This window comes from Paramacrobiotus metropolitanus, unplaced genomic scaffold (genome assembly GCF_019649055.1).
Source record: "Paramacrobiotus metropolitanus isolate TYO unplaced genomic scaffold, Prichtersi_v1.0 Parri_scaffold0000003, whole genome shotgun sequence".
In the NCBI taxonomy this organism is placed as follows: Eukaryota; Metazoa; Tardigrada; class Eutardigrada; order Parachela; family Macrobiotidae; genus Paramacrobiotus; species Paramacrobiotus metropolitanus.
In genome coordinates this window covers 3705928-3724315 of record NW_026570223.1, presented here as the reverse complement: position 1 = coordinate 3724315, position 18388 = coordinate 3705928, and the positions used below count along the sequence as shown (strand labels likewise).

Here is an 18388-nt window from a genome sequence, read left to right as displayed (position 1 = left end):
TGACAGAAGAGCAACAGACTCAGATGGCCCAGAAGATCCATGCCACAATCCAGGACAGAGACAAAGTCCTAAGACGGTTGGTGACTTTACGATGCGGAAAGCAGGAGTTACGACAACTCCCGCTAGATACCAACATGATCCAGACGATTCAACGTCTCCGCAATCCGAGCATCAACCCGGGTGCTTATACACTGGAAATCCAACCTCGGCCCGGAGAAGAGGTGACCGAGAAGATTCCGATAACAATGTCGGATACTAGTGAAGAAGAGGAGAACACGGACAACAACGACTCCGACGACTCCACCAAACAAAAGGCAGCGGGACCAGCGAAGGGATCTACACCGAAACGCGGTAGATCGCCGGTCAAGCAGATTTCACCGACCCGATCAGCATCCCAGCCGACTAAGTTGCCAAGCCAACCGACGATCGAGAAACCACCTAGGTTCTCACCTCGGAATACCCCCACGAAACCGAAGAAAACCGAGGAAGAGATGGACACAACATCCCCCTCGGAAGCGCGAGTCGGAACCACGGTCGAAACGTCACCACAAAGGGACGAACCGACCTCCGTTCACTCCGGCCTACGTCTAACAATAGACGAGTCCCGAACGAACGAGTCGACGGCTGAGTCGGGTAACATACCGACCAAACGGAGTACGGCTAAGGAGAAACCACCTCAGGACTCGTCGCGGGAATTTCATGACGACCTAGCCCTACAACATGTAAAGGACTTAACGAGGTCGGAACAGGACGTCTGCATCGACATGGCATACCCAGAAGATAGGGAACTCTGGCACTCGTTGAGAATCCGACGTGCCAGTATAGTTGGAAACACCACGGAAGCTCGGCGTGACCACGACCGACTTACCGAAAAGATGGCCGACGTTATGAAACGTATGGGAGAACATTACCGAGCGGAAAGGAGCCGACCTAAAGCCCTACAAGCGGCTACAACGACTCCACAGAAAGTCACCGCTCCGGAACCCAAGTCGACCAAAAAGACGGTACAACAATCCGTCGTTAAGATGAAAGTTCCCCTTCCGACTAGACAACCTTCAGTCCAGATTGACGATGACCAGGACACTAAGGTCATCAACTCGGCCAACTCCGCGAAGTCCCACAAGGATAAACGGAAGGCCAAGAAGGAAGCAGCAAAACAGTCTGCCAAGCCGCAACCGAAGGAAACACAGAAGAAACCTGTAAAGTCGGAGGCTAAAGAACCGACCAAACCGAAGTCGGATTCAACGGTCAAGACGCCTAAGCCTAACCCGGCTAAACGCCACAAGTCATCCGACGACTTGGACATTTCGGATGCCGGCCCACAAAGGACCGAGCAGAAGGAGAAGGCACAGGAACCGCACGACAAGGAGGCGGTAGAACGGAAGTTCAAAGAAGTCATGGAACGAGCAGGCACAAAGCCGGCTAAGACTTCAGGAGGCCGGTTACGAAATCCACCAAAACCGCCGACTTCAGCTGAACAACCGCACCCTTCTACATCGAAGCAGCAGTCGGACGTGGAATCCGACCAGATCTCGGACATTGAAGACAAGGACTCGATCTCCGACCATGGAGACGGCGATCCTTATGAGGGATTTAAAGGCGACTTGAAAGAAATGTTCAACCATGGAGCGGACACTGACGAATCACAGTGGCCAGCCCCCGACGACATACGGGAACGCCTGCCGGACGAGCAGCCGGACGACCCGGTTGAAACGGTAATCCGCACCGTACGCGTCCACGTGGAAGTCGTCCGGAGCATCCGAAACGCCAAGGAAAATGGCGTGGACATTTATCAGTCTTTGGTTCGAGACTTGTCCACCAACATCCAAGCAGGAGGCGAAACCGGAAAATGGCTGACGCATCAACTTATGATGCAGATCGTCGCCTGGACTTTGGATTACGGGTTAGCAGTCGCCGTTCACCGACAATGGGGACGGATGGCTGAACTTATCCAACCGGACCTCATCAAGTCACTTAAAAGTGCAGCTGCAAGAAACGCGGACGACACACCGACTAGAATCGCACGGTGTATTGGATATATTCGGAATCCCCGCGGATCGAACTTGGTCCAAATTGCCCGTGTATATAACGTGATGTACATGGACAAGAAGGGCAACATTGACGACATCATCAGCCATATCGAGGGCCGAATAGAAGAATTGGTCGCCGCACATACCCTTCAGACGACAAACGCGGAACGCGACGTCCCTGTTCGGTATACCGTGCCGAACTTCATACCGGAACAACATCGGCGTGAATTTAACCTCCGGATGTCTTACGTCAACAAGGACAAGCCTCCGGTCGGCACGGAACCCACCGAGGAGTACAGCGACTCCAATGAACAACCGTCGGACGATGCAGCCACTCTGCTGCATATAGCTCGTACGGCTGCACAATCGTCACAAAGACGAGTTCAAGCCCTAACCCGACCTCGAGCACCGCACGAACCGACAACATATGTTGGTACAGCAGCGGCTCCGGCTGGACGAGCAAGCACGGCCAAACCAACTCGGAGTGCGAAGGGGCGGTTCATACCGAAGGACGTACAGTCACTTCCACCACCCTCGCCGATGGAGATTTCGCCGGAACCGGAAGACTCGACCCAACAGAAGGGAAAGTCCAAGTCGACTAAGACAAAGTCGACCAAGCCGGCTAAGAAAAAGGAGCCGAAGTCATCCGAGCTGATCTCGTCATCCGAGGAAGAAACCGAAGATGAGGATGACGACGACGAGGATTTCCAGACACCTGGAAATGGCTCGCCCAGGGACGATGACGACGACGACGGAAATGGTAAACCTCCACCACCGTCGAGCTCGGCACCTCAACAGCAGGCTGAACCGGAGATACCAGATAAACAACTCGAAGAGAAGGATAGCGGCGACAAGGCCGACGATTCCAAGAGCAACGAAGATGATGGCGGAGTATACGTCCCCCGTCAGTACGGTAAACGAGCACCACTGACGCCCGACTCTGAGCCACTTCGTTCGGACTTTCATGAGGACATGATAGAAGTCCTACCAGACGACATTCCTCCATTGGTCAACGTTAGGCTGAAGTACACCGACATCAAATCGGCTTCGAAACCCAAGCCGAGCGTCTCAGAATACGACGCGGGATGGATGTATACATTCGCCGCTCTGAAGGCCCTGGCTACATGTGGACCAAAGTTCGCCACACCAAGGATCGCCTTCAAACTCCTCCAACACTGGAAGGTAGATGAGACGGGCGATTGGCGACAACTTAGCCAGAACAACGTGAGGCACTACTGCGACCTAGGATACCATGCTGGGAAGCTGATACGTACATACACCAGCGGAAAGCGGATGTACTATGAGTTCCCACCGGCTAAGAAAGATCCGGCCCCTTCAACATACGAAGGATGGATACACGCCATACAGGCGTGCATGGAAATGTCCTGGCACCCTGACGGACTTACCCGCGGAGAAATACTCCATCAACTCATAGCGCGGTTTGAATTCCAGTGGACATCAGCGGAACCGCAGTTGGTCGACCCTAAATACAAGACCAAACCAGACGCAGTTGCCGGACGGAAGAAGTACTCCCTGGATGACGAACTAGAATTCGTCATATCGAAGGCACTCCACCAACAACAATTTGCCACGAATACCGATAAAACCCAAGGCGGTCAACGATTTATCGCCTTAAACCCATCAACCCATCGATACGGACACTTACCGAAGGAACGACCGACCCCGGCACAATCGACCGAGTTGGCTGACTCGCACCAAGCAAGTCGGCTCGGGTCGCCAGAAGTACCCACACGGGAATGAGGAAACGCAGAACGCGCTGGGAGAGAGGCATAACCGACCTCCTTCCATTGACACCACACAGGTGTCATCGACCAACAGAAGTCGACCTACCTCATTAGACGACCACAAAGGCGTCTTGGACCAGTGCGAGAACCGACCTGGCCCGACCGTAGTAATCGTAGGGTGTAACTTATAGGATGCAACCGAGAAACGGTTCGCTTACTTTTATTTTGACAGACTCGTACGGAAGCTTATACGGAGGACTGCCGACAGTGCAGGGACAACGCGACACGGGACAACAACAGATTGCCATGCGCGGGATGCATCGTTTCCTTTACCAACGAACGAGTTACCGGTACTGGAGCGCAGATGCGAGCTCAGGCAGCAGCACTTTACATTAATGTTGTCGCTGGAAACCTGAGCGCGTACCGATACATAGCCCGAAACGAGATTCTGGTGGATCAGCTGCAGGCCCATGAACAGGACAACTTAGCGGTCATTCAACGACAACGAAGTCAGGACCCGGGCTGGCAAGGAACTCGACCACCAGTCTTAACAGATAGACTGTGGGAGTACCGCCAGCTGCAAGAAGCTAATCGTCAATTAGAGGACCAGAAGAGAATCAGAGAGGTTGACAAACGAATCGCCTCGATGAAGGTCCATCCCCCACCGACTGATTATGAACCAGAAATAAAGATTCGGGTACAGACACCCACACAGGGTGCTCTCCCGACGGTCGGAGAACTGATTCCCACCATACGCGACGTCTTCGTCGGAGACCCACACCGACCAATGACGGGCGCCTCGTTAACAATGATGATGAATATGCCGGACGGAACTCAACAGCCAGTCACCTTCACACCGGCAACCCAGGAACAGTTGATGGCAATCCCACATAGGGCAACGCCAGTAGTCACTCAGGCTCGTCCAACTGTTCCTCAGCAGATCCCCCAGCCCGGAAACCGGACTCAACCGGCGGCTCAACAACAGCAGCGCCGACCCAGCAAGAATCTTGCAGGACACGACCTTCGACACCGGATCGGCCCAGTTGATCTTCGAGACAGAATCGAAGCGCAACGAACCGTTATCCGTGAAGCTGGGAAGGAGCCAACTAGAGCTCCACCAGGGAAACGAACTGGATCTGGAGAAACAGGAATCGGACTTACGGTCGACTTAACAAATAAGTCGAAACGTAACTTCATCCCACCCGATCAGCAGCCGGAAGGCCAACAAGTGGAACCGGCGGCCGAAGCCCCAGTTGAACCGGAAGCTCAACAAGAGCAAATGGACGTCGACGTAGCCGACCAGATGGCACAATTGCCGCAAGTGGAAGTGCCGATCCGAGAAGACCCTCGCTACGATCGAGCTCGACAACAAGGAATCGAGGTCGTCATGCTACATCCCACTGAACGGACGAACCACATTATGAATGTCATGAACTACGAGGAACGCTACCGACCACAAATCTGGCGGATGGTAGAAAACCTTCGTCAATTCCTCGTCCGATCCGGATATCAGATGCTGTTCGAACAACATCAGTGGCGAGCTGACATCAACATGAACGCGCACACAGCGCCGAATGTTGAACACCCGTACACCAGATCGAACGCGTTGCCGTCGATGACCGATCCGGTCTTGCTGAACGTACCATTGTACAGCCCGGATGGAACACGTGCGAGCCAACTAGGAGCTCGGGAATACTCCCATGACGAGTTGGAGAGTGTTGCCCAGTTCGTCATCACGAACGCACACCCAGCCTTTGTAATCACCGCGGCTCGGGCAGCACTGGATTTAACCCAGTATCTCCCGGAAGGAGAAGTCGACATGGCCCAGGACGGAGTTACGGCATTCCTGCGGTTCATCTTCGCAGCTCGACTCGGCAATTACTTTTGCCATTACACCTTGTACGGACTGTACTACAACGAAGCGATACCAGCGGCTGTGGAAACCCTCGTGGCCCAACTCGGCACACCGATGAGAAGTGTTATCCTAGCAGTCTGGATGCGCGACTTGCTGTACACCCACGAACGGTATGCGACAAAGTATGCCTTTCGTGAGGATCACATAGATCCCAGCGACGACGCGACCAGATTTATTAGCTGGTATCGACGGAAGAAAACTTTGCCCAGCGGATTCAACTCATCGCCCTACGGACCTTGGATGTCGGATGACATAGCACCCGGCGCACAACCGTACGCGCTGCGACTCCGCAAACAAGCAGCCAAGGAATCGAGAAAGGGCAGAGCAGAGCGCCCAGGCCAGGAAACAGATGAGACCGACGAGATGTCTCAACGGAGCGGCCCGGCGACCTGTAAACCGAGGGACCCAAACATACGGCCACATAACCGACCTGGCCCGGACGACGACGAAGAAGAAGATTACTTCGGCGGCGATAAACCCGTCGAAGTCCCACTTAGTTAAGGTCGAGTTCCCACATTGGAACTCGATCCCCCATTCGGAATAATTATGGGAACTTAACGCCGAGAAACGGCATGGTCGAGAACCGACCTTCCGACTGAGAAACAGTCTAGCTGAGAAACAGCGCCGTCGAGAACCGACTTCGGAATGGACACTTTTCTTTAGTTCTCTTCATGGAAATCGACTAACCATGTACGCGGCGGACGTCAACGACGACTTTGCCAGAAAGCCGACTACACAAGTCGGCCGGATTCTTTGGTCGGACCCGGAAACGCGTGGTCAGACCCGGGTACTTCGGCTCCCTCACCGTACCGGTACGTCCCCTAAGGAATCCTCTGGAATGAACTGGGCAACCGACCCCAGTTCCCCAGCACGGCAAAAACAGATCGTAACCACATCTGCTAACACAGCAGATCGCCAACCACGTTCTGCGACCATCGGAGCCAACAGACGCCCCAATCCGCGTTACATGGAGATTACTCCGGCCAACTGACTCCGGAGAAGAAACCGAGAGGATTACGCTAACATGGCGCGGAACACGTCGCTGCGCGCGTTCCACGCCATGTTCGCCAAGCACCCGTGGCCAACTTCGGAACCGGGTAGCCGAGCAGCCTTCACCAGTGTAAACAGCGGAAATCCTTCGGCCGAGCCGCCAACAGCGCAGGAAGACTCGGATTCGACTAGGTACAGGAGCCGACCACAAAAGTCGACTTCGTACTTCGCCCATAACTTGGAGACATAATGGATACTGCTGTGCAAGTCGACCACAAAGGTCGGTTGTGCAAGCCGATCACAAAGACCGGTTTTGGAAACCCAAACGGTTCGACCTGCAACGACGCAGAACGTTGGAACCACGACTCGCTACCTTTAAACGATCACACAGATCGACAGCGTATACGGTAGCCGACCAACGAGGAGTCGACCATGGACGGAAGCTGGCAGTAGTTACGTGGCAACTCAACCGGATTCTCCGTTTGAATCCAGACCTACAGGCTCTGTACCTGGAGATCAACCGCAGTCTCCCCCGGGCGACATCGGGTAAACCAGCCGATTCACCGGTGACCACGACTACGCGCGTCCTTGAACGTGCTGCCATTCCCTGAAGAGGAACAGCGACGGTGATTTGGATACTGGTGTACCAACGACTCCGCCGCGACCTGCTTCCCCATGTCTTCAATGGAACATCCTAGGCGGACCGTGTTAGAATACGCGATCTGCACCCCCTAACGAACCCCGCTGACAAAGACCATGCGGCCGCAACAAAAGTGGCAGCATTGCCTTTGTCAGCGGCAAAGAAAATTCCCCTCGTGGACGTGAGTCGTCTACCCCCAACAGAAGCGGCTAGGCGTCACAGGTTCGCGACAAAACAGAATGGAAGAAACGGATCTGACGACCTCAGGGACTTGCATGTGCATGAAGTTTGAACCAAAGAGTTCGTCTTGTCAACCGGGGCCACAAAGACCCTTAGTGTTGCGAGCGAGCGCAGTGCATGATGAAACGCCAGTCAACCGGCCAACAGATGCCAAGGAACCCCTACCTCGCAAGACTCGGCGACCCAGCAGCAAGTTATTCGGATTGACCGACCTCAACAGTAGCTCGGATCCGACCTGGAGTTCATGTCAGAAATTACAGAAGGAACGGAGTTGTGCTGCCGAACATCCTTCTGCCAGTTCGAACTGACCGTAGGATGTCCTGACACCAGGGACCCGGTCAACTGTAGCCGAACGCACAGAACTCCTAAAATGAAGTGACAACACCAGATGGAGGTCGGGAGCAAGCGACGACAAGTCGGAAAATTAACCAGAAGTATGAAATCGACCTCCTAGTGGAAGAACTTAGCCTCTCGTCGGATAAAACACAAAGTTTTTCCGACCTGAGGAAGTCGGAAAATAGCCGACCTCCGAACTTGGATAAGGATATCCGACCTCAAGCCGAGGTCGGAAGTGACTGCACAGAAGTCGGAAGGATACGACAACAAGTCGGCAAAGGAATATAGAAGTCGAGAACCGACCTCCCAACGGAAAAATCCGACCTTCGAACGGATGAAGACTCAGTTCATCCGACCTTCCGAAGTCGACCATAACTGAATACAAGTCGGAAGTCGGAACTCCAGTCAACACGACGAAAGAGGAACGACAACTGTCTACAATGGACGAATTCGACTTGAAGGAACTTGTTTAGCCCCACATGGGCATGTTATTGCAGGTCAACCCTAGTCGACCACTGACGGATGGGATGACCGACCTCAACAGAAGGTAACTCATGAATTCCGATCGGACCTTCGAGCCAGTTCGACTCGGATAATCTCAAAATTAGGCTCGTGGTAGCAGATTAAACGGTTGTAACCGACCACTTTTTGAACGGAACTGCTGTACATGACGACCACACAGGCCGCATGACCGACATACAGTTTTTCCGACCTGGACCTTAACAATTCGGGACATAGCCGAATTTCCCTAGCCGCCGGTCGACTTACCGGTAGGCCGACCTTGGTCAAACCGACCTCGGTCCTAATTCCCCATTCAGAGAGGATGCCTCGGCATTTGCACCTGCAACAGTGCCTCTCTATCCCGAACGGACGGATACGAGTCGGAAGTAAGTGTTTAACCGTGCTTATCCGACCTCGGTGAATGTAACCGGTTACGACGGGTAACCCGGGAACTGATGCCCCGGACCCAACTTACCGGATGAAAGTGGACAGGAGACCCCGTGGACGTCATCCTAGTCGGAATAGGACCCCCGGACAGACTTTTGTATTTTTTTAGTATTTCCCTAACAAATGGAATTGTATTTTTCTAGTTCGATCTCTTTAACAGATCTGTTTTGTAACCCCTTTTGCTCACTGGAATTGTGATTAAACTTTATTTCATACTTTCTTTCGCGCTGCATAAACTTTCATTACATTTTCTTTCACATTGTTCTCCGCTGCCAACAGAAGCAAGAAGCCAGCCAACCGAAGCATCACCGGTCCAACAACGAACATCGAGCGGCTTCCGGATTTTCGGCCGTGAGTGGCTTCCACTCATGGGTCCGGAAGTGAACAAGGGACGGTCAACCAGACACCGGACTCCCACTGTTAGAGGACGCGTACCAGCGACCCCACATTGGGTCCGACTGGAGAGTTGTGCGGTACTGGTGCGGTACCGAGTCGGAGCATCCTTCGCAGGAGCTCGGATTCCCGCCCAGAGGCATGTCAGAGGCACATGACTGCGCCTGGTGCATACGGCCCACCACGGTCGTACTTGCACTCATGCTTGCCATATCGCCTCTCTCGCTGTACGTACGTGTGCTGCTGCACTGCACTTATATCCGCTGAAGCGGATATACGCGGCGCACACACTGAGCATACTTGCTCTCTCGTCCCTCTCTCGCTGTATGACTCAGCGTACGCTCGCGTTGGATTGAGTCCAGTCTGCGCATCAACACACAGCTGATGGCACACACCACGTGCTTGCCGCCAGTTGCTTCTTTCACGCCTTGACAGACGCTCAAGAACCCACTTTTCTAGCAATCACTTGCTTAGCCATCAGTGCTTTGTTCTTGCTTTCCTGCTATTACGCAGCATTGTTCCCCTTTATTTGTACAATAAAGCTCACTCGTGATCTCCTCGCGCTTGCCTGTTACAAACCCTAGAGTATGCTCTGTTTTAACAATAAATGGATTTTACTTGTCATTGTTGTGCTCGTACCTGAAGTCGCTTACTCCACACTGCAATGCCGACTTCAATGGGGATACTCAAAACCATAACACCCAATCCAGCAAATGCTGATGCACCCAAAACATTATGCAACAGGTACATGGAAATGCCGATCTGAAGTGGCACTTCCCATAACTGATTTATAAATGATGATAAATCCATAATCCGCTGCGCGTCCACCGAGATCAGGTTAGTCGGCTGGAATTGTTTTGCATTTGCTTCACTTCGTGTAAACGGCCCGGTGCGCAAAATCTGTAATAAGCAAGACATGTTTGTTCAACTGCCTGGATTAAACGATATTTATAGTATATTTAGGAATATTTCTTTAAGTGCAAAAATGCAATTCAGTGTGCACGCATGTGGGAAAAAACTTTTAACAAAGTCTAACAAAACTGACAAGAAAACTGCCGTTTTGAATTCGTTACCTTTCGGTAGACCGCGCTCATCAACGCCGTGCGTATTCGTAATCCCAAAATATTGCACCGATGGAAATAATGTCCAATAGACATGGTCTGGATCATGGAAGCCATCAGCAACAACGCGGCAAAAAGATAACCTTTCCAGATTTCATCCTTAGGATGTTTGACAAAGAATATCAACCGGCGCAATAGTTCTGGCACCGAGAACAGCATGGCATTGTAAATTAGTTTCAGAAAGCAGCTGAACATAAGCTCCATCCAAAATGCTTTCAACAACACCGTCCCTAGCGGAACAGAAGGCGCGCGTGCTGCATACCGATCCCAGTGTTTAAAAAATATAGCCGACACGGTTTTGGCTTTCTCCTGTGAGCTTAATAATCGCCATAAATTATCCACAGTGAATGTTGATTTCCAGCCGCGATACACGATTCTATAGCACAAAGAAGAATATGAGAACCACAATAAACATAAAAGTAGGTTTAGTATAAAGAAAGGGATGTTACCAGTTTATCACATGAAAGACTGTAAAACGGCTGCGTGCGAAAAAGGGCGAAATATATTCTGTATTACATATAAGAAAAATGATTATTTTAGTGTTAATTTTGCAGCTTACAGTAAACACTGGCCTTCGGCTTTACAGAGCGTATGTCAATTCAGCTTCGCACACTGTAAGCACATCAACATATCTATACAATAATACCACTAGCAAGCCAAGCGCATTTCATGCGTTCCCACAAAATATTTTTATTAAAAAACCTCAAAATTTATTGTTGTTATGTTAAAATTTTGAGATTGTAGACTTGCCGGTTAAACCACCAGAACAACAGCTGACTGAGGAATGGCGAATGCCTTTCCGGCGATGCAAACTACGAATTCGACATGATTAAAAACACAATATTAAAACTGCTGTAATTGCAGTACTAGTGCGACTACTTACCGTCTGAACATCTTTGTTGAAATGGCAGGAATACGAAGAGAAGGAGGAAAATATCAGCAGCGCAAAGATGAAGGCGCTTTGTATCATTTTAATAGCCACGCAGAATTTTTCAGTTAAACTGTCAACACCCTACAATTAAGTGGATAATATTGTTCAAACCTACAGCAGATAAGAATTTTATAACAAGTCCACTTGTATGTATGTATACGAAAACCTACAAGGTCAATGAGAAGTTTTATCTGTGTCCGGAGGATCACACCTTCCGTAACAGCCGTCAGCAACCAAAAAATAAGCAATGCTCCATTAGACGCGCGCCGCTTCCGCCAGTCCAGTACCACATAAAATATATACAAAACCTGCAATGAGGCGCAGACGAGTAATTATCTACAAAGTATACTCTGTTATTTTTCTCGACTGCTGCATGGTAAACTGCATTCGATCCAATGTATGCAGTTCTGTTACAGATAAATTGGTATACATTTCAAAAATTGTGTCACTAGGATTGCTGACACGGCAAATAAGGTTCGTCAAAACAAGCGAATTCCTGACCGAACTTACATAGGTTAATAACTGGATTATGGCCATAAAAATGTCGGCGTATTGGTGGACGGGAACGTCGTAACCCAGTACGGGTCGGGATCCATACACCGCCAGACCATAGAAGGAAAAAATCAACTCCATAACACTTGTTGCGCACAATACACTTCCCATTGTCTGAATTCGATAAAGATCAATAATTATGTATATTAATTTATCTATAACTTATGATGTACGAGTAGTATACTAGCACATAATACCATATTTACAGTACCACAGTGCGCATGCACCACCTGTAGATAAACCAAATGCAACACTGCTTACCATCTTTGTCCAGAACAGATACGTTCCGGTATCTTTCCCTGATGTTTTCTTATGCGAAATAATGCACAGTTGTATAGGGAAGAAAATCCACAAAAATGCGCATGGAATAACAGTAAGGATTGTCTTTTGGAAGCAGTTCGTAAAGTTCGGATCGTCGGTATACCAGGTCAGGTTGTTGTCCTGTAATTAATATCACGTAAAAGCGTGCGCGTATAAACTTACTGTGCTTACACACGATCGAGTACAATCTGTGCATCCGGCGCTTTGCCCACAAAAACATGATTATGATACTTTTTCGTAATATTCAGATCCATGTTATACGTTTTGACGCGAATTACCCATAGCGGAGAATCACAAAACACGGCCGCGTCATCATCAGGGTCCATCATCGGAAACACCAATGATATTCCAGATACTTCCCGTTGTACGGATAAGAATATCACTACAAATGTACAATGACACTGCAGTCTTTGTAACTAAGCTTAACGAAATAATTTTTCTAAACTAATCCACACGAAAATTTTTAATAATAATTCTGGAGACAACTAAAGAAACTTTGCTTACTCATACTGGTGATAACCCAGTGCCGACTCCAAGTTGGCCACTATAACAATGCGATGAGCAGTTTTAATTTCCCAAGTACTGCGCATTGTACGCTAATTTCAAGATGACCGCACTTGTCAGCAACAAATTCCAATAATTTATGCCACCTCTTCTCGAAATGATTAAGTGCTCTTGACAGAGTAAAATATCCAAAAAAACAGTTAAACAGCAGCTGACCGGAAGATTACACCAGCACTGCACATTTCCGGCGTAAAACATATAGGGCTGCAATCTGCCACCAAATACCTTCGACTGAGACGTCCTGTGTACTTCAAGAACGATTTAAAATTACTTATAGACATTGAAAATAATTCGGCAACGAATATACAACCCACTGCCTGTCTTTACAGATTGGGAGTTAGTGTTTATAATCTAATAATCGTAAAATGAAATTCAACAAAACTTTAACGTTCTAAGAACAATTTCTGACGGGCGTTTCCCGCTTTACATCCACAAAGGGCTTAACATACAGTTATTTATTAATGTTATGTTTTTCGGCATCCTGTGTTATGTTACGTTATGTTAAACCAGTGTTATGTTTTTGATAGACTGCGTACGTTATATGGGCAGTGCCTGTACCTATACTAGGGTAGTTCGCAGTTCTTAAGATAAGGTCATATTTATATTTATATTCGCGTACAACGTACCACTAGTATATATTTTGCCATGTACTGCAATCATGCAACAATCATGATCTGCAATTTTTCATGATATTCGGGAACCAAGAGTATTTGTATATTCAACTCTTTTTTGCAAACCAAGAGTATATTCAAATACAATAATTCTTTTTCTGAATGCAAGCAGTTTTGTTGTAATTATAAGCGATAGAATTTGAACGATGATTTTGTTGTCGAGTAGTTATCATGCGTGGACCGGGAACAGGACCACGTAACCGGAAGACTCTTTTGTATAAAGTATCATACCTAACGATAACTACTTACGTACAATACATATAGATATAATAGTGTCTGCGAATTGACCACTAATATTGCAACTAGGCTTCGTTAGAATATCGTTGCAACAGCATGCAGCACTAAAGCTCTCCAAAGAATAAGAGCAGAACCTATTGTTAAAAACAATAAAACAGGAACCTGTAGATAAAATTGCAGATAGACACATAATAGATATAAACATATCCAAAGAATTTAGAAGGATAATATCGTTCTAAATTGTTATTTACTAATAGTATGGTGGAAAAATTAAAAATGTTAGCGTAGTTACATATTTCTGTCCAGTAATTGTACTGTTCTAGTTCTACATCTGTGCCGAGCCAAAACTGTACTCAAGGGGTTAGCACAAGGGGAGTGCTAACCCCTTGAGTACAGTTTTGGCCGAGCATAATTTTGTTATATTTATAGAATTTTAATATTTATTATACAGATACAATACACGTACGGAGTATTATACACCACATTCCTGTTATCATGTACCAGAACTTATGTAGCTTCTACGATTCATATCTTTACAGCAAAAACTTTTACATATTATAAGTTTGTCAGTTATTAATTTGAAACTACATGTTAGTACCATCGACCGCGCACTACGATATTTAACCTTAGGATACTCGTAATTATTTGTACTTGACCGTATCTGTATGTACGTACATCATTATATGGCAAAAGAGGAAAGAAACGCAACATGGATATGCAAACGTTCCGAAAAATCGATCTCGGCTAGTTATAATATTTGAACGATCTTGTGCGGAAGCACGTCCCTATACATTGAAAATTACAAGGAAGTACGAGAGCGTAGCAGTGACGTACATGTACATGTTAATTGTTAAGCTACAGCGAACCTGTCTGGAACAGAACGCGAAAAGTGCGCCGTTTGTGGCGGGGTGCAATACCGGAAGCGAAGCTGCACAGCGGTGCAGTTTTTGAAGTTAGACTGGGAGTCACCCAAGCATGCTTTGCCGATCTCGTGCGCTTGAATGCTAACCAGGAGTTTCTGCAGTGATCTTTAAAAATGCCGCCTCGGTCCTATATGATAGCAACATCAGGATCATGGTCTAATACCAGCTTAAATAAATTTATTATGATGATCCAGTCTGATGCTGTTGTAATTTGACCATATGCATTTACGCGGTTTGTTCCTAATTTATAGACTCGCTTCCCATTCCTTTCCGAAAAATAGATCTCACATCTCAATCGATAAGTATCATACACCGTACTCGTGGTGTATATCGTGACTTTACCGATCGACCAACTAATTTAATTGTAAGCACTAAGCCACATTTAATATTTGCCTTCTGTAAGAAACAGACTTACATACCAACGCTTCCCGTGTTTAGCTAGGCACGATTTTTTGCGACTGAACTTTCTTCTTCGCCTTATTACTTCTGATTTTTATGAGCCATTTCGTGCATCGATTATTGTCTGTCTTTAACAAATTTTTCATTGCACTATTTGATTTTTTCATTAAGTTAATTTGCTTTGTGAACTGTGATTACTAATTTCAATCATTCAGCAAGTACACCAACAGGTATATATATAAGTAAGTGTTTGTGCCGGTATTCGAGTACAACTACTAAATTAAATTGTAAGATTATTGTACTTTTCCGTGACTTCGTTTAAATAACAATTATTATCGGTAACCTCTATTTTACTATATTTAAAATTTGCAGGTGTTTAACTAAGGAGAAATGCGCTAAACGGAGCCGGAAACTCCTTTGCACGTTATGGAGACAGCAATATCATGCGGGCATGGTATGGGATTGGGTTACAGCGCAGCGGATCGCTGGCGCTTTCCGCCCTGGATGGCATTCTCCCGGCGAGGCCGCCCGGGGGGCACTTTGCCTATTCATTCGCGCAATCGCGACCTGATCATTCCGCCATTTGGTCGCGGCCGGCCGCACCGACCGCGAGCGCGGACGATCAATTCGGATTTCGAAATTTGTGATTGCCCCATCGTCTGCTACCTGTCAATGGCCATCGCGCTCATCTTGATCGGATGTTTACTGACGGCATTCGTGCTGGACGACACATTCGGTCATTTGAATTCCATGATCAGTCAGTTGTGGCTGGTCGGACCACTTTTTATATCTTCCGGGGTTGTATTCTTCATCCGCATCATATTATTCCTGCGTAAAAAACAAGCGCAAAGAAGACAGCGCGAGGTACGATATTGTCTATCATTTGTTACTTTCACAGTGTGTATTGGTGTAATTCTCGTCGAAGAAAACCGCTAATGGTTTTGTTGCAACTGAATTTCGTTATTTCTTTCGCCAGATTACTTAAGTAAATTCAATTGCACGTAAGCGGTAAGCCTAAAAAATCCATAAAAACACCTCACATTTGTTTGCCGGTATTAACTATGATTAACTCTAAAAAAAGTAAGCGGGCCGCGGATAATAAAATTTAAATTGTAAGAAAAAGATTTCGCAAATTACTGCACGAGTCTTAGTGTTATTTTGACGTATGCTCGGCGATGTTTATCCCTTGATGTATCGCATTACAGGAACTGCGACGTCGGCGTCGCAATGCGCACAGCCACCGTGACGCCACGGCTAATCCGCGCGATTTAGAAGCCCCTTGTAGTCGACGGTGAGGGTAAAGCAGTAATCGACGCTCTTAGTAAACATTCTTCAATTGATTTCTGCTGCTGTGCGTAAAATGCACACATACATGCCGACGACAAAAACCAATTGCCGTCTCTCTGGGATTTTGGCTTATTCACATTTCATAACAGCACCGCGCCGGGTGCTCACTATATCCTGTAACTATTCAATCATCTTCCGGCTGCTATTTTTGTACCGTAGCGATTCATTCTCATCACTCCCGCCGGACTACGAAGCGGTTGTCAACGGTGTCGGACCGCCATCTGTGCCGCGGCACCACCAGCTGTACCGGCACGGAGCCGGCCGTCGCAATCCAGCGACGGGCTTCTATCCCGGCACGCCCCGCTGCTCGGCGGCCATGGCCTTCTTGAACTTGGAAGAGCCGCCGCCAGCGTACGAAGATGTCGTCCGTACGGTGATTATCATGGATGAATCGGCATGTCCACCGTATCCGGTCGAAGCCAATCAATGCCTGCCGGAAAACATTTCCACGATCCAGCGCGAAGTCTGTCGATTGTCCTGTTATGTCAACGGAAGTACAAGTAAGGACGCATAACGTACACAAAAGCTGACAGTGAAGTAAATGATTCCTGTTCTTACCATCTACTGATCAAATTAAATGTACAATACGATTACATTTCTGCTGCTAACGGTAAAATGTTTCCGTTTTCCACGTTGACATATAGGATATTGTTATAACAAACTACAGCCGTACTGCGGTAGATTATCGTTGCGAACATTCACAAACAATTATATTACAGCCGCATGACCGGTTGCTACATATTTGATTTATTCCCGTTCCACTTTCCAGTAATAGGTATAAGCAGACGGTAAGTGATTGAATGAAATGAGAGAAATCGGTGTGGTTGGAACTTCGTGCAATTTTCATTCATCGTTGTATGTGCCGGTATTGATCGCTTTATATTTGGTCGGTTATGATATTCGATCATCGTTAGTGGAAAATTACATATATCGTACGCACTAGGCAGTCGCAGATGATCGCATAATATTTTTGACAATAGACAGCAAAAATATTGACCAAGTGCTTTTCTGCTTTGCAGCTGATTCTTCAAAATCATAATCGAAAGTGAAAAGAAAAGGTCAATGTGAAACGTAATGTCGAAGCCAGCAACCGTTTTCAATCTTGCCCATAGGATGGCAACATATATCGTTTGTGTTCACTTTTTGACCAAAGACGTTTTCGTTCCTAAACGCGCGGACAATATAATGAAGGTATCCTGTCCGGCAAGCCAAAATGTCGGCCATTTACGAAAAAAATGATTCGAAATGGACAGCGCGGACGGCGCACTACGGTAGACAACCTCGATTGATCCAGTTCTACGCCAGTTCCGACCGTTTCGATATGTAAATTAAATTGTGACACTGTTGTTTTGGATTGTATCAATCTGTCCAGTCATGACTGCAGTCTTGTCAAAATATTAGTGGTTTTAAGTCAAGTTTCACATGCCAGCTTTTCGTTATACATTATTAGAATTAGTAAAAGCGAGTCGCTCGAGTCGTTTTTATAATGCACGATGGCTCGAGCGGAACTTACCCTATTTTTGTCGCGATAATAATATTGTACTTACCTAATTAGATATCTTTATAACAAAAATTTAATATGCACATTTACCTTAATTTAATAGTGCCGTAGCGATAAAATACAAGGCGACAATAAAACCTGACAATTCTATTTTTCTTACACGCGTTTTCTCGTACAATTTTATGAAATAAGATCAAAAGTTGTCGGGAGAGTAGCACCACGAATACATAAAGGCGCTGAACCACAGTATAATTTTGATCCAACTCCAGTACTTCCAAAATAGCGAACCATACTGTAAGTATGACAAAAACAGTGGGCTAATATGGTAAGTAAATAATTATATAGATATGAGCTAGTAGAGCACAAAATATTTGATACTATAGAAAGCTGCAGTATTTTGCTCAACAAGACTTGGCAAAATGAAATGGTTAACGTACTACAGTTTAATAAGTATCGAAATGCAAGTACAAACGAAGTATCGAACAGACTACATATAGCAATTTTCCAATTTAACTGATTTGTACAGAATATTGTGTATCTTGTACAGTAGAAAAGTAGAACGAAATTCATACATAGAACGAAGA

General features: G+C 47.1%; 3 protein-coding genes across 6 annotated transcripts in view; 1 reads left to right on the top strand and 2 right to left on the bottom strand.

Moving 5' to 3' along the window:
* The window catches only part of LOC129596179 (multidrug resistance-associated protein 1-like), a 35211-nt gene extending 24622 nt beyond the window's left edge, over positions 1-10589 (bottom strand). Inside the window, 2 exon segments of the mRNA XM_055493382.1 lie at positions 9877-10137; positions 10311-10589. Of these exon segments, the coding sequence (XP_055349357.1) occupies positions 9877-10137; positions 10311-10562 (513 nt within the window). The 5' untranslated portion in view covers positions 10563-10589.
* LOC129596189 (uncharacterized) lies at positions 9676-17906 on the top strand. 4 transcript variants are annotated; one of them, XM_055493402.1, is made up of 5 exons: positions 9676-10074; positions 15329-15820; positions 16162-16247; positions 16463-16803; positions 17323-17906. In XM_055493402.1, exons 2-5 carry the CDS (start codon positions 15383-15385, stop codon positions 17340-17342), a joined length of 885 nt encoding a protein of 294 aa, XP_055349377.1. In that variant the 5' UTR covers positions 9676-10074; positions 15329-15382; the 3' UTR covers positions 17343-17906. The 4 variants fall into 4 exon arrangements, with proteins under 4 accessions (XP_055349377.1, XP_055349385.1, XP_055349369.1 ...); XM_055493410.1 differs by lacking the exon at positions 9676-10074 and adding an exon at positions 14489-14789; XM_055493394.1 differs by lacking the exon at positions 9676-10074 and adding an exon at positions 14489-14921.
* Positions 11078-15894, bottom strand: LOC129594001 (ATP-binding cassette sub-family C member 3-like). The gene is made up of 8 exons (XM_055490551.1): positions 15623-15894; positions 12667-12706; positions 12441-12544; positions 12103-12282; positions 11800-11955; positions 11460-11597; positions 11242-11370; positions 11078-11170 (listed from the first exon to the last, which is right to left on the bottom strand). Exons 2-8 carry the CDS (start codon positions 12668-12670, stop codon positions 11078-11080), a joined length of 804 nt encoding a protein of 267 aa, XP_055346526.1. The 5' UTR covers positions 12671-12706; positions 15623-15894.
* Positions 17907-18388: the final 482 nt, after the last annotated feature.

Excerpts from the sequence above, each read along its gene's own strand:
- LOC129594001 (XM_055490551.1), bottom strand. Across the intron at positions 12,283-12,440 it reads TTTGTGATTCTCCGCTATGG|GACAACAACCTGACCTGGTA; the intron begins GTAATTCGCGTC and ends TATTAATTACAG. Across the intron at positions 11,598-11,799 it reads TAATCCAGTTATTAACCTAT|GTTTTGTATATATTTTATGT; the intron begins GTAAGTTCGGTC and ends GCCTCATTGCAG.
- LOC129596189 (XM_055493402.1), top strand. The coding sequence starts at position 15,383 with ATGGAGACAGCAATATCATGCGGGCATGGTATGGGATTGGGTTACAGC. Across the intron at positions 15,821-16,161 it reads CGCAAAGAAGACAGCGCGAG|GAACTGCGACGTCGGCGTCG; the intron begins GTACGATATTGT and ends ATCGCATTACAG. Across the intron at positions 16,248-16,462 it reads GAAGCCCCTTGTAGTCGACG|CGATTCATTCTCATCACTCC; the intron begins GTGAGGGTAAAG and ends TTTGTACCGTAG.